The sequence below is a fragment of the Neopsephotus bourkii genome, unplaced genomic scaffold (genome assembly GCF_033783945.1).
Source record: "Neopsephotus bourkii isolate Nb327-2 ecotype Australia unplaced genomic scaffold, CSIRO-AGI_Nbou_v1 NB_1189, whole genome shotgun sequence".
Lineage (NCBI taxonomy): Eukaryota > Metazoa > Chordata > Aves > Psittaciformes > Psittacidae > Neopsephotus > Neopsephotus bourkii.
Genome location: NW_026901674.1, coordinates 990,509 through 1,004,993, shown reverse-complemented (window position 1 = coordinate 1,004,993; position 14,485 = coordinate 990,509). Strand labels below are relative to the sequence as shown.

Below are 14,485 nucleotides of genomic sequence, written 5' to 3'. Positions count from 1 at the left end.
GCACACCGTGACCGGTAACACTGAGGGGTCCCCTACACCCTTAAGGAGGAAGGACAAGCACAGATTTCAACTGCGGCAGCGACACAGGAATAACCCCAGCAGCAAAGATCTTATTTCAGTTTAATCTCTCATCAAAGGGACTTAAATTTCACTGGCAGAAGTCACTCCTTTTCCAGAACAACACTGTTCAAGCATTAAGTTATTTAGGGACCAAGGTTTGGTGCACCAGGTCAGTAGCAGGACCAGCTTCTCCTTTCACTAGCAAGCACTAGAAGTCAAAACAGCCCATTGTGAGGCACAGGGTGACCACCGCCATCACAGCATGTTCACCATCATTTGTTCCTTAGCCACAAAAGGTTTATCTTAAACTGCTTGGAGCTGTTAAGTATTAAGTTCACTGAAAATGCCTCCCTGATCATGGCCCCATCCGGGTTCTGGCTTGGGTAACATGGGTAAGGATGTGCTTAATGCCATGTCTATTCAGCAGAGCTTATATCCCACCAGATTCAGTGTGATATACACACACATTTAAAGGTGGATGTGTATTCAGGTGCTTTACTGGACTGGGGCCTTTGAATAGGTACCATGGGTAAAAAAAGGAGATACAGAAAGAGTAAGAAAATCCCCTTCCACTGTGAGGGGCACTGATTCAGAATCCCATCCCCTGCCAATACCCCTGCTCCCAGGAGCTGCTCTGCTGTTTTTTCCAGCCTGTTTTGTGTTGGAAGGGCCCTTAAAGCTCCTCCAGCTCCAGCCCCTGCCATGGGCAGGGACCCCTTCCACTAGAGCAGCTTGCTCCAAGCCCCTGTGTCCAACCTGGCCTTGAACACTGCCAGGGATTGGGCAGCCACAGCTTCTCTGGGCACCCTGTGCCAGCGCCTCAGCACCCTCACAGGGAAGAGCTTCTGCCTAAGAGCTCAGCTCAGTCTCCCCTTGGGCAGGTTCAAGCCATTCCCCTTGGCCTGTCCCTCCATTCCTTTGTAAAACTGTTTTGCACCCTGCAGCTATTTGAAAGACTTGAGGGAACTGGGAGAAAAACTGACTGACCCTGCAGGGTGAAAAGACCCACCACCAACCAACACTGCTCACCTCCTCTCTCTTTTAGATGATGGGAGCACGAGGCTCTGGTCCCCCCAAGCTCTTAAAGCTGAGGTTGTCTCATTTTACGTTCCCCATTTCCTCCACAGAGGGGACCTTTTGATTTACCTCAGATGGTGGTGCAGCCCAGAAGCCGTCTGACCGCCTGCCCAAGTCCCTAATGAAGGGGGATGGAGAGCTTCCCAAGAAGAAAACACACTGAAGTATCAGACAACTGCTCCTGCCCATTTGTAGGCAGAGGCTGTGGCTGCTCATGGCGGAAGAGACAAGAAGGTGATGGGGAGGTCTCCATCAGCCTGCAGCTCTGCCAAGGATCTCCATCACCAACCCTGCCAGCATTCGTCCCTTTCTGATGGACCACTTGCTTACAGAGCTGGATGACACCAGGCTGCCTTTCCATCGGCTTCACATTGTTATTTACTCTTGTGCGCACAGGAGCTGCTGGTACCAGGGGATAGATACCCACAGCGGATGGCTCAACACCAGCATCTTGCTCTGGGGGGTATTATAGTGGGTCAAACCCAGCTCTACCAGCAATGTTTAGCCCCCGGTCATTTACTGACTGCAGTTTAAAAACTACCTTACAGAAAGCAAACCCAATTAAACTTTACGCTACATTTGTGGGTAGTCATTACATTTTCTCCTCGAAACCGCATCATTTGGCCACCCAATTTGCCAAGTATAAAAAGAAGGATTATACTGCAGCATCCCATTACCTTATTCGTTATATTTGTCCTTTCTTGGTGTTCAAAGCCTCAGAATATTGTTATAATGGATAATAACAATAAGAGTTTAAAACATGAAGAAACCATTACGTTGGGAAGATACTGTTCTCCTCTTGGAAAAGAGAATAATTCAGTGTATTGAGAATTGCTTTTTATAGGAATGACTATTTGAAACTCTCTTATCACAGTGATCTTTGTAAAATGGCTCACGTGAGATGGCTGTTATTCCTATTTCCCCAGAGATAACCTTTAATACAAGATACCCGAACCACTATTGTGCTTGATGATAGACTGCATGTTTGGATGATGAAAACCATTTAGAACTCAGCTGTTAAAATCAGGCTACAGTTGAACTCTTGTAGCTGGGGGTGTGCAACCAAAGGTCTCTGTGACCAGCCAAACCAGCATGGGAACTGGGTGATCCCAGAACTGTCTGATCATGTACCCTTCAAACCAAGCTGTGCTGAAATATCCCATATCTAGATGTAGGGTCTGCTTCCTGACAATGGGACCCTCTCTATTTTGGCATCCCATGGAACATGTACCCACAGCAAAGATCTTTTTTTAAGTTCCTGAGGCACCTTTGATGAGATTGCAAAGGAGGCAGCAACAACTCAATGCACAATTCCTGCTCCACCATCCAACACATTGCCTTCCCGGTGGTGTGAGCATGACAAGATACCTGGAGAGGGGCTTGGGACAAGGGCCTGTAGGGACAGGCCAAGGGGAATGGCTTGAACCTGCCAGAGGGGAGACTGAGCTGAGCTCTTAGGCAGAAGCTCTTCCCTGTGAGGGTGCTGAGGCGCTGGCACAGGGTGCCCAGAGAAGCTGTGGCTGCCCCATCCCTGGCAGTGCTCAAGGCCAGGTTGGACACAGGGGCTTGGAGCAAGCTGCTCTAGTGGAAGGTGTCCCTGCCCGTGGCAGGGGTTGGAGCTGGATGAGCTTTAAGCATCCTTCCTTCCCAAACCATTCCAAGATTCTATCACGCCAAGAACGAGATCAGATGAGGTCAGAACACTGATCTCACCTACGAAAACACTAACCCACCCTTCCTCCAATGTTTCTGAAGCTACATCAACTCAGATAGAACAGGCATACAAATACCTGTTGGCACAAGCAGGCACCTGGAACTAGGGACAGCACAGGAACAAGGGGCCGAGATGGAGCAGTGTTAACACAGTATGAGCCTAAAAGCCGCCTTCTAAAGCTGTACCGTTCTGTTTACCTCATGGTCAAGTTTTCTCATCATAGTCTCTACATGCAGAAGAATTTAAACCTCATCTGTAATTTTAGGGCCTGAATCAGCCCCCTTTGGGAGGTCCTGCCTGTACCTCTGCTTTGCCAACACGCTCCCATGGGAAGCAGCCGGTACCTGTACTGATTTTAAACACTCAGAAGGACATAGAGCAAACCGGGTGCAGAGCTGACACCTACCAAGCTCCCCCGCAGCTTTGATGTCAATGTTGTCGTAGCCGCTGCCTATTCGAACGATGACCCGTAAGGCCTTGAACTTCTCTAGGTCTTCCCGAGTCAGCGTGATGGTGTGGTACATCATCGCCCCAACGGCTTCGTTTAATACCTGCAACAGAACACAGGGGTCAGAGCCACCAGGAAGGGACATCGGCGGCTCCTGAATCAGGGATGTTACACAATAAATGGTCTATTTCTACTGCTGAGTGACTACTGTCTGACCCAGCCTGCCACCAAAGCCATCAGGGGTGTGATACACCGATACTGTGGCCATTCCCTTTGGGTACAGACTAAATGAGTATCTGAAAATGATGCTGTTACATCTGAGGAGCCAAGGCAGTGGAAAACTGAGCCTGTCACTCACCTGGACCCTTTTCCAGGCTGTCATCCCTCTGCTCCCGACAGCAGTAATTCTGCCCTTAAAAAGGAATTAGGTTTTACAGCAGTATCTGCTGGTTTTGAACATGGCTGTGTGTCATTCATGGCTCCTCAACCTACTTTTGCATGCTGTTCGTTCAAGTCCCTGTCACACTGTTCACATTAACCTTTTCTGTGGGTTTTCAAGAGTTCCTAAAAAGATCCACACGAGGCTGTGCCATTACATACGGCTGCACTTCATCCCCTTCAGTGAAGATTCAAACCATCATTAGTGCTCACCATAAGCTATCTCAGAGCTCCGTGACCTCAAGACCTATCCAAATTCTCCAAGACTGGCTCATCTATCATCTGTCAATGTCTCACAACCCCACTCCCCCTTCCCCCTCATTTAATATCTGAAGCATTACAAAGATCAGCACTGCTGCTATTTGTAGTTCTCTTTCCCAGACCCTGGAAGTGATTTCTGATCACTTCAAACCCCATTGGAGTTCTATAAACGTGCACTACCAATATGCTTTAAAGAAATATTCACAAGTGGTTGAGCTTCCAAGCAGAGACACCCATAACACCCATCCACACTGCACGGATCTGCCTGCATGATGGCCAAACCTCACCCATTGCCCCAGGGGGAGAAATGACCAGAAGGGACCCATCGGCTGCAGTGTGGGATGGTGTTAGCAAAGCCAGAGCAGCCATGCTGTACCCTGGAGAGGTGGAGAGTCTTACTGCTGCGCTGAGCGAGCAGACTTCAAACAGCATGAGACACATTCATGTTATTGATGTAAAGAGCCTGATGCAAAGAGATAAGGCTTTTTTTCCCCCAAATAACATCTGGCTTCTAAACCAGCCTCGATGAACTTTAATCTGCAGTGATTTCTGCTGATGGACTCGGAGAGCAGCTTTGTACCCTTTCTGCTCAAGAAGAGCAGGGAGAGGACGACCAGAGCTCACCACCCGCAGCTTCCGCTGTAGCTCCCGTTACCTTCTCATGAATCTCCTGAGTTGATTGTGCATCACAGAAAGCAACCGTGGCCAGGTCCTTCAGAATGGGCATCTCCACCGTGCAGTCCCTGCCGTCCAGCAGTGCCACCAGCGGCCGCGGGTGCATGGGGCCGTTCATGATCTGGGGGCGAATACCTGCAAGCAGAAGGAGCATGGCTCGTACAGCAAGTGGTACCTGTGTGTGGTCAGCAGCACATGGTTTCAGCTTGAACAATGAGTATCAAGGGACGATGGCAATGCAGTGTGAAGTCAGCACACGGTCCAGGTATAAACACAGGGAGGCCTGCTGGCAGGACAGGGATGAACACTGGGACTCAATGGGGATGTATCTCCACTGTGCTGATCCTCACCACCACCGGCCACGTTTCAACCAAACCACACAAGCCAGAGCTGCCGCCTCTTTGACTGCTCTATTTCACATCTTAGGAGTGAAACCCAAGCCAGCAGTAAGTTTTTCCCTGCTTGCAGGAGGGCTGGGATTTCGCTCCGCTGGCACTTGGTCTGTTTTTGTAAGGAATGACTTTACCATTCTGACCACCTCTGAAAGACAAATCCAAGCAGACATCCACTAAAAAAAAAGGGGTTACTGGAAAATCACAGAAAAAGCAGGGTAACAGAAACCTCTTTAGGATTCAGGCTTATATTCTGTTCTGTTACCTACTACCAAAAGGCTGGGAACAGCAAAGCTCAGCTTACTCTGTAAAATCAAACCCGGTCTATCCCTGCATCCCACAGGATGCTCCAGGAGCCAGCACAAAGGACCTGCCCATACAGGCACTGCATGCACATGCAGGACACTGCTCTTCTCACACTGACACACACCTCAGCGGGCTGCTCCCTTCAAACAGTTTGTACTGAGGGCTCTGTTCAGCTGTGCTGTAGTTTTTCCATTTCACACCACGATGTTCTCCAGACAGAGGTGAGGAAAGGAACCATCACCACCAAGGGCTGCAGAAGACTGATTTTAAACCCTGTGTATCACTCTGCCTGGAAGTAACCAGTTCAGTTTTAGACAAGCCACTCAAATTTCTATGCCTCCTTTGATCACTCAGTAAGGGCATGGATTACATTGGATCTGTACAACGCATCCCATCTGTCTTTTTTGGCTACCCAGGTGGGTTTTGAAAGAACACAGGAAGGGGAGGTAGGTGCTCAGAGCGCAAAGTGGTGCTTTATTACTGCTGCTGCACCATGAGATAGATGGGACTGAAGGGTTTGGGTTTGAACCTCCAAATCCCCATAAAGACCCTTTCCTAACTGACCCCTCTACTTTCACACAAGAGCCTTCCAGGGCTACCAGCCAACATCTGTCTCACCTTTAAGCACAATGGTTGTGAGATCCCTTTCATTGAGGGCCTAATAGACACAGTGAATGCCTTCGCTCCTCCTGGATCAGCACCTTTTCCCCTGCCACATCACTGGTCTCTCTACTTACTCGCAGTGAAACTGCTGGTCAAGCACAGACTTGGCTGAGGGAACCCCGTGGAGTTGTTTTGAGGTGTTCTGGCAGGTCAAACATCTCACACAGGACATTACAGAGCAAATGCTGCTGTCTGTGGCACTGTTGGAGTGAGTCAGACTAAAGCCAAGAACTGGAGGCTCCTCCACCAGCTGGTATTAGAGTGAGGGACAAAAACTAATGAGAAGAGCAACTAATTTGTTTCTTTTTAAAGGGAAAATTAAATGTGCCTTTTTGCCCACACTGCTGCCAGGTAAAGTATTAGTAAGATCTCCACCAGCTGACGGGTATGTGACAGACAGGTACTATGGGCCAGGGTGATGCTGGCACCAAGAGCATCTCCTCAGGGAGGCTCCACACTGGTGCATATGAAAGCGGGGTACCATAGAGTTACTTTAGCTTTACATGGGCAAAAAATAACTCCATGGAAACAGGCAGGTTCAATGGAGTGGGTTTAATGGCTTTCTGCTCCTGTTTTATTGAATCTGGTTTAAGACATGATGAACCAGCCAACCCAGCAGACCTGACTGGAGATATCCAGCATTACACATGAAAGTCTTTGGAACAGGTCCTCCTCTCTGTCTTTCCTACCGAGCTCTCCATTGGCATGTACTGGAAGTAATACATGATGTTTACCCTTGTTTCATCCAGATGGAAGTGCAAGTGTATCAGTAAGCGGGCTGGAGTGCTCGGATGATTTGGATAACGGAAAGAAGCTTGCCATAAGCAGATAAGCAAGAATAAAAACATGTGCAAATCTCAGAGCGCTTACACAATCCTTATGTGAAGCCCTGCACCACAACTAGATTATTTTCTCAGGTTAACAAGCCAGTGAATTATAACACTGACTTAAACACTAACATGTATGATCTCCAAGACTCAGAGCATCACGTACCAGCCTCACACCACAACCGTAAATACAAAGGAAGCAAGGTGGTCCTAGCCCTGGTGGCCACCACCCTCATCCACACACATCCTCTATCTGGACAAACTGAGCTCAGTGCCCACTCGGGACCAGGATCATCTTCAAGGCAGAGCAATTGGCTGGTGGCTTCCTTGAGCGTAGCACATGCAAGATGAAACCGCGGGTTATCTGAAACTCTCACCTTTAATCTGAGCCCTAAAATAACGGGTTTATTACACTGCCATGGCATAAGCTTCTTTGAAAGTCAAATGAAACACAGCTTTTTCCTTTTTTTTTTTTGGAGCAGCATCTGTGTCTTTGCTCAGGATTAGGGATGTAATTGTGCACGATGACACAGGCTTGTGAGGCACGTCACCCTCGCCCGCACACAGAAGTGCAGTCACCGAGGGTTGAACTGCAAGGTGGTCACAGGCAGGTCTCTCATTTCCCTATCTTCAACAAGGGAATTTACTTCAGCCCCACAAGGGAAGTTTTGGAGCAAATCAATACGAGATGAAGTGCACAATGTATGGAAATGACACCTTAACAAAAACCACTGGCAGGTTTGTGCTGAACCCACGGTGTATTTTCCTTGCCAGCCTCTCTCCTTGCCTCTCCACCACCCTGTATCTCTTCTTCACCGTCCTGGTTCCTGCCTCCTGCACGAACACACTCAACCCCAAACCATTTCAGCTGACAACACCAAGCTGCGCTCCGTCCGCTTTCCTTTTTACCCCTGCTCATATAGCACGTTTGCTCTGCATGCGCCTGCTTCATTAAGAACGAGGTATGCCATGGATCAGAAAGTAATGAAACACCACACACTCCCCCCTGAAATCCTGATCAAACATCACAACATTAACCCATTCGCTCTCCAGCACCACTGGGTTCACTCCAGAGTGATACAACACCATGGACCAGCTCTCCTTGGAGCTGGAGTGGGATCAGCCTCCCGAATCCAGCATCCCCCCCACCAGCTGAAGCTGATTTTGCCCGCAAACCCCTAGCCGTGCTCCCAAAGTTGTAACAAGTCTTGCTGTCTATTTTTCTGTAGGCATTTCCATCCTGAGGACCCTCGCCAGCATTGCAGGGAGAGCTCGTAAGGAGGAGGGAGAGGAGGAAGGGTTTATGGAAAGAAAGGAGGGGGGAAAGAACCCCCAGGAAAGGTTTTGCAGTCACACAGAGAACTCAAACTCCACCCCGGCTTGTTGCACGCAGCCCCGCCGTATAAAGTGCTTTTGTTTCATTTTTAATACACAAAGCCTGCTTGTCCTTTCCTGCCGCTCCTCCCCTTTGCCACCCACTTGTATCCGATCCCAATGGCACCCCTGCCAAGAGAATTAGGGAGTGCTCCCTGCTAAATGGCAGCCTTTGTGTGACCGCAAGACGGCTGGTACTATCTCACAGCAACAAAAGCAGAAGCCATTTGCCTAATTCTTATTAATCTCAGTTGCCTCCGCCACGCAGCATTAAGGGAATAGATGAAATAAAGAAAAAGAAAGGGGGGAAAAAAAGGCTTTAAACATGTTCACTTGCAGTATATAAAAGTGCATCGAGAAGCGATCCTGACGCTCGCCTGAATTACCCGCTCACGACAAAGTAGCTACAGTTTTACAGTCAACTACACACTTTATTAAACAAACAGAAAAGAAACAGGAAATTTCCCCTTGCCTGGAAAATGTTGCCTCCACATTCTTCTTCTTATTAAAAACCACACATGGCAGTGGAGGAGGAGAGAGGGAGGAGGAAGGGGGGGAACCCACACACGAGAAAATACTACCACTTTTCAGTGCGTTGCCTCTCCTTTCGTCTACGAGGGGGTATCTTCAAACAGGCAATCCCGCGGCCCACAGCTGCAACATCTCAAGACAAATGTCTCTTTGAACACGCAGGGAAAAGAAAAGGCTTTTGTCCTGAGCCACAGAAGAATAGCCTGGAATTGCGAGAGGAGTTACAGTCACCTCTGCGCGGCTCCCAACTCTTCAGAGCACTCCCTCCAGACTTTGCCGAAGCTTTTAACTAATCGTAGCTCTTTCCCAGCCCTTGAATAAAATCATGTGAGTGCCAGCCAAAAAATCTTTTGCTATGCACACTAAAGGGTTTGTATATGTCACAGTTGCTTTTTCCCCCCCTTCCACTCCCCTCCTCCTATTGACTTGCACATACGGCGGGGTGGTTTTTTCCTCTTCGAGTTGTCTCGAATGGATTTAATCTGTGCCACGCTGCGTTTTATGTTTGTTTGGGTTTTTTTTGTGTGTGCGTGTGTGTGGGGGGTTTGTTGGGTTTTTTTTCCCCCCTTCAACTTAAAAATGAAACATGCCTTTCCATGCAGAGCATATTGAACGAGGCTCCAGAAACAGGCTGATAGCCTTTAGCAGCAGCCCCATGAAAACAAACACAAAGCACTGCAGGAGAGCAAGGCTGGGCTGATCAATCTCATCTAGCACCCTGAAATGAGGGGCCACATTCCTTCTTGCTGTGTAAATTAACTGGGTTTTAGCACCAGAAACAACACTTCCTTGCGGGCAGGGCTCACATCATCTTCGGGGTGTCCATCCAGTTTATCCATCCTGCCTGGCTTGTCCCACATAGGTGAAAGCAGCCCTAAATCACCATCATCCCAACCGTGCCACTGCAGGACACAGTGATGAGGGCAGGTCGTCCTTGTGCAACGCCTCAGCTCCAGAGTGTGCAGCAGCTCACAGCTTGGAGCAGTTGGGTTTTATTCTTTCCAGTTGCCATCATCACTGCCAGAGGCAGCAACAGCAGAGACAGCCCTCATCCAGGAAATTAGGAAAAAAAATCTCTGCATCTCACTCCTATTTAATACTGTTAATGTTGTATCTTACCATTTGTCACTAGAGAGTGGAGTAAGAGCAATTTCAGTGGCATTTCCACAAACTGCCTTGGAGCTCTCAAACTGGTTTTCAGCCATGGAAGCCAAAACTGGTGCATGGTGCTGGCTGCAGTGCTTCACCTTGTAATAGAAACATCAAAGGACCTGTCAGGCTCCTTAAAATCCGGTGTCCAAGTAGAAGACAAGGGGATCTAGGCACATCTTTCTCTTGAACTTACACTGCCATTGCTTGAGCACTCCAAATTTTCCACAGAGTCCCTGTCCCAGCCATCACCCCTGCATTACAAGCTGGGGTCCTGCAGTGCCCTTCCAAGATTGCTCAGTGGTCCCTATTTCCCAGTGGCGTCATGCCACGGCTGTAAAACAGAGCTGATCCTGCTTTAGGGACGCATGGAGGGGAAGCTCCTCTGTGGGTCACCAATAACACAGGAGGTGTTTTCAAGCTGTAGCAGTATCACTGGCAAGCAGAAAGGTGCAAGTTGTGAAGGTGCCATTGAAAAAGCACTGAAGGAAGGTTTCTGTGAGGATTTGGTGTTTTTGGAAAGCACCGATTTCCACCCTCCTCTTCTGCAGTGTACTCACAAGTGATGCTCTTTCTTTCGCTTAACTTTTCCTATTAATAAATGCTTTTCGTTATAAATGTGTATGTAAAAATGCAGTCTTATCATACAGTCAGGGGGAAAAACAAACCCAAACAAACAGACATTTACTGTTATTTCTAATTGCAAGTACTCTGGAGACACTTGGTACTGCACAGAGAGAAGCCAGTACAGAAAGTGACAACAAATACAGTGTTTTATAACTAATCATGGCATGATTATTTTTATAGAAGCAAAGCATCTTTGAGACTGCCAGGATCCTACCAGGGAAAGAGTGCGAAATCCTCTCATTCACAGGAGACCTGGTGTTTGGACCAATGTCCATATTGCTGCTGGAGCTGATGGGGCTCCACACTCACAAAGGGAAGGGGGACAATGGCAAACCAGAGGTGATTTCCAGCCACTGGGAAAACCCCCAGGTCCATGTGGAAAATCACACTTGAGAGAAACCCCAGAGCTCCAGGAAGATGGGCAAAGAGGCAGCAAGGCCCATCCTGCCCTGCTGGGAAGGAAAAGACTTGTACCTGCCATTGGGGAGAGCCTGTGCAAACTCCTGACCCCTCCATCACATTTCCGCCCATCAGCACATGAGAGCTGGCTTTCTGCCATTTCCCTTTCCAGATAACTTCGCAGGGCTTCCTTTAGGGATGTATTTTTAAAAGTGAATGGGAAATTCCCATATAAAACAATATCCTTGTTAGCCGATGCAAACACCGCGATTGCAGTCCTCAGCTGGGCTGCGCAAGAGACAGCAGCCACAAAGAAGTGCTCAGAGAAAACCACAGGGAATATATGTATGATATTTTCTTACTGGAATTCCTGTAGATACACACACCAGAAACAGGTACACCTCTTCGCCTCCTTTTGTGTACCCCTATTAAAGCAGTAAGATACGTGTAACCCACTGCCGATGCCACAGGAATGATGTCTCCGGGCAGGAAAGCCGAGCAGAAGCTTTGTAATACTCTGGAGCACTCTTCTTCCATGATATAGTCTGTGGACTGAATGAAATCTCATCCAGGAGTACTCTAGATACAGCCACAAGAATATAAACTGCTGTAATACAATAAACCAGTAATAGAATAGTACCGTGTAATCTCTGCTGTATACCTGCCATGTCAAATCGTTGGTGTGTTCATAGAAACATAGAATCCTAGAGTGGCTTGTGCTGGAAGGGACGTCGAAGCTCATCCTATTCCAATCCCCTGCCACGGGCAGGGACACCTTCCACTTGTTCTTATCAAAAGCCCCTCTCCAGGCTTTTTGCACCCACTTTAGGCACTGGAGCTGCTCTCAGGTCTCCCCTTCAGGAGCCTTCTCTTCTCCAGGCTGCCCCAGCCCAGCTCTCTCAGCCTGGCTCCAGAGCAGAGCTGCTCCAGCCCTCACAGCATCTCCATGGCCTCCTCTGGGCTCACTCAAACAGGTCCATGTCCTTCGTGCCCTAGGATTCTGGTTATTCCCAGGCTGCCAGGGTGGTAAATCTGTGCCTGTGAGCACCAACAGCTGGGTTAACAGGAGTGACTTCAAGAGGAGCAAAGCAAGGCCTTGTGGTGAAACTTCTAATGGCAGCGTAAGGGAGATGGGGGGTCTGAGGATGTGCTGGACCCAGGGCTGGGCAGGGACCTTGAGAAGCAGGAGTGGGGAGCAGGGCATGGATGGATGGGATGGTGACTCTGGGGAGGCAGTGGAAGCTGCCAAGGCACATGAGAGACAGCAGAGCAGATGGGAGAGGCCATATGGGGCGGTGGGGGATGCTACCAAGAAACCTAAAAGAAACACCTGGGGGAAATAATGCTCAGAGGAGCTCAGTGTCTTGTATTCATTTTTCATTTAAAGAGAGGGACAGAGCAAAAGGGGAAACACCCCATTAGGGGGGTGTGTTGTGGTTGTGATTCAGACACCATATGGGCTCTGGAACTGTCCCACCTCCTAGGGCCGAGCTTTGCAACTCCTACTAAAAACAATATAGAGAAGGTAGCAAAACCCCCAATAAATTCTTCTTGAACGTGCTCCATTACCAAGCCCAGTGCTGAAAACCAACACTATTTGTTGTGCTTAGCAGATGGCTTTCTTGATATTACCAGGAACCCAGAGAACATGCTTTCTCTCCAGTGCTGCCACTTCGGCTGCAGTATATATTCCTTATATTTCATGATGTTTACCTCTGAGACACACATTCCAGCTATATGGCATCATGCAGGAAGGATGGCATCCCACGCCAGCTCTCCTTCAGGTCCCTCTCTATTCTCTTTATCCATTTACTTTTTTCCTTTTATCCAAGTGGAATCCAAGTAAAAACCAAACGAGCTGCTCCAGGAAAAGGACAGCTTTCCTTGTTTCTTTTTGGTTTAAAAAGAACTAAAAGAAGATCAAATAAATAAACCCAAGGAGAACGATGCTGATGCTTTACATGAGGGCGCAGGGGAGAGCTGCTGGTGTTGGCCATCTGGGCAAGAGGCTGCTTGGACTTCAAATCACCCCGAGGGATTCAGAGGCTGTAAAGATGTTTTGGAAGATGAGATGGACAAATCAAGGCTAAAATACGAGCCTGCTGATGGGCAGGGCAGCCCTGGCATGGGGACAGGCTGAAACACCACCCAGGACCACCACGAGACCAGCAGTGGGGCTGCCAACAATGTACCAGTGTTGTGGGGTGCAAAGTCGGTTTTATCACACACACACAACTGGCAGCCTTATGGTTTAGAGTGGAAATTCCCTGTGAATGAAAACAAAAGCTCATCCATCAAAGCAAGCACTTGGATCCATCTTTTGGGAAGCGAGGGCTTCAGTCACACCAGCTGTCTGTGTGCCACTGGCACCTTTTAAACTTGTGTTTGCACATCGATAATGAGGGATTGTGAGTGGGAGACAAAGAAAACTCCATGTTGGAAGGTACCGTAGGAATTCAGTTGTATGCTGGTGTTAACCACTGGCATTAGCCCTTCCCATTATGCTGGACAGAAAGTACTATCCATCTTTTAAGCAAGATATACACAGAGTTTTCTATGTGCTGCTGGCATTCTGAGATCTGCTGGAGGCTTTCTATAGGTCCCAGAGGAGGGCTGGGATGGTGTCAGAGGATTTTCTGTGCTGGGGAGGACAGTGGTTGCTGTTCACTGTGGCCGTAAAGCATTCCCTGTACGGTGATGCTCCTCCTGCACAGATGAGCAAGCTGGAGAGACAGGACTGCATTGCTGAGTTGGGAGCCTTTGGAATAGCAGTCCTCATCTTTACATCTACCTGTAGCTGTTGTCATTTGAAGTCATTCATTTACAGGAAGAAGGGAGAACAACCCGCAGAGGATCCAGCCCAGGCTTTACCTAATGCTCTTTCCATAAGAGCTATATGTGAGCCTTCAGTGAGAACCCAGCTTGAGTTTAAGAGCCTCCCAAAGCAACCTTTGGCCAAGTATGAAGTGCCAAAGAGGGCTGGTGGCTGCCTCGGTTCCTCCTTCAGACACCACAGGTGGGCTTTGGGCTGAGGTGGGAGCTGCGACCACCCAGATTGCACCCAATGCCTTCGATCCCTTAAATCCACCTGGACATAGAATCACAGAACCCTGGAATGGTTCGTGTTGGAAAGCACCTTAAAGCTCACCCAGTTCCAACCCCCTACCATAGGCAGGGGCTCCATGTCCAGCATCTTCATTCAAAGTGATAAATGGTACAAAACCTTCACCCCGTGAGCAGAAGGGGGAAGCCCTTTGAGTGCACCAACAGAAAGAGAAGCACATGGCTTGTTCCTGAGCCCTGTGAGCCACACCATGTGTGCTCCCGGGGGCTTTTCCACAGCCAGAGTGACCCTTACTAACTACTAAAGGAAAAGAGATGGGCAGCTCACTCCAAGCCCCATGGGCCTTGCCAAGGCCTCGTCCCTTGGAAGACCTATTAAAATAGCTCCTGGGCACCTGCCAAGCACACAAGCCCAGCTGGAACCGTCTGTTCAGCAACCCTGTTGCAAGGTCATCCCTTCTGGAGATCAAAACAGCACTGT

The 14,485-nt window shown here is 48.7% G+C and overlaps 1 protein-coding gene and 1 long non-coding RNA gene across 8 annotated transcripts in view; both read right to left on the bottom strand.

Annotated features, from left to right (window-relative positions):
• The window catches only part of CTBP2 (C-terminal binding protein 2), a 140,718-nt gene that overhangs the window by 8,126 nt on the left and 118,107 nt on the right, over positions 1-14,485 (bottom strand). For 4 of the 7 annotated variants that reach the window (XM_061364108.1, XM_061364110.1, XM_061364111.1 and 1 more), the window contains 2 exons: positions 4,654-4,808; positions 3,258-3,402 (listed from right to left, as the gene is read on the bottom strand). In XM_061364108.1, the coding sequence (XP_061220092.1) occupies positions 3,258-3,402; positions 4,654-4,808 (300 nt within the window). Of the gene's footprint in view, positions 1-3,257; positions 3,403-4,653; positions 4,809-8,707; positions 9,067-14,485 lie in introns of those variants that run through there. The other 3 variants (XM_061364112.1, XM_061364114.1, XM_061364113.1) reach the window with 3 other exon arrangements.
• LOC133218066 (uncharacterized) overlaps positions 1-14,485 on the bottom strand; it is a 228,851-nt gene that overhangs the window by 124,683 nt on the left and 89,683 nt on the right. The gene's annotated exons all lie outside the window — the stretch shown is intronic.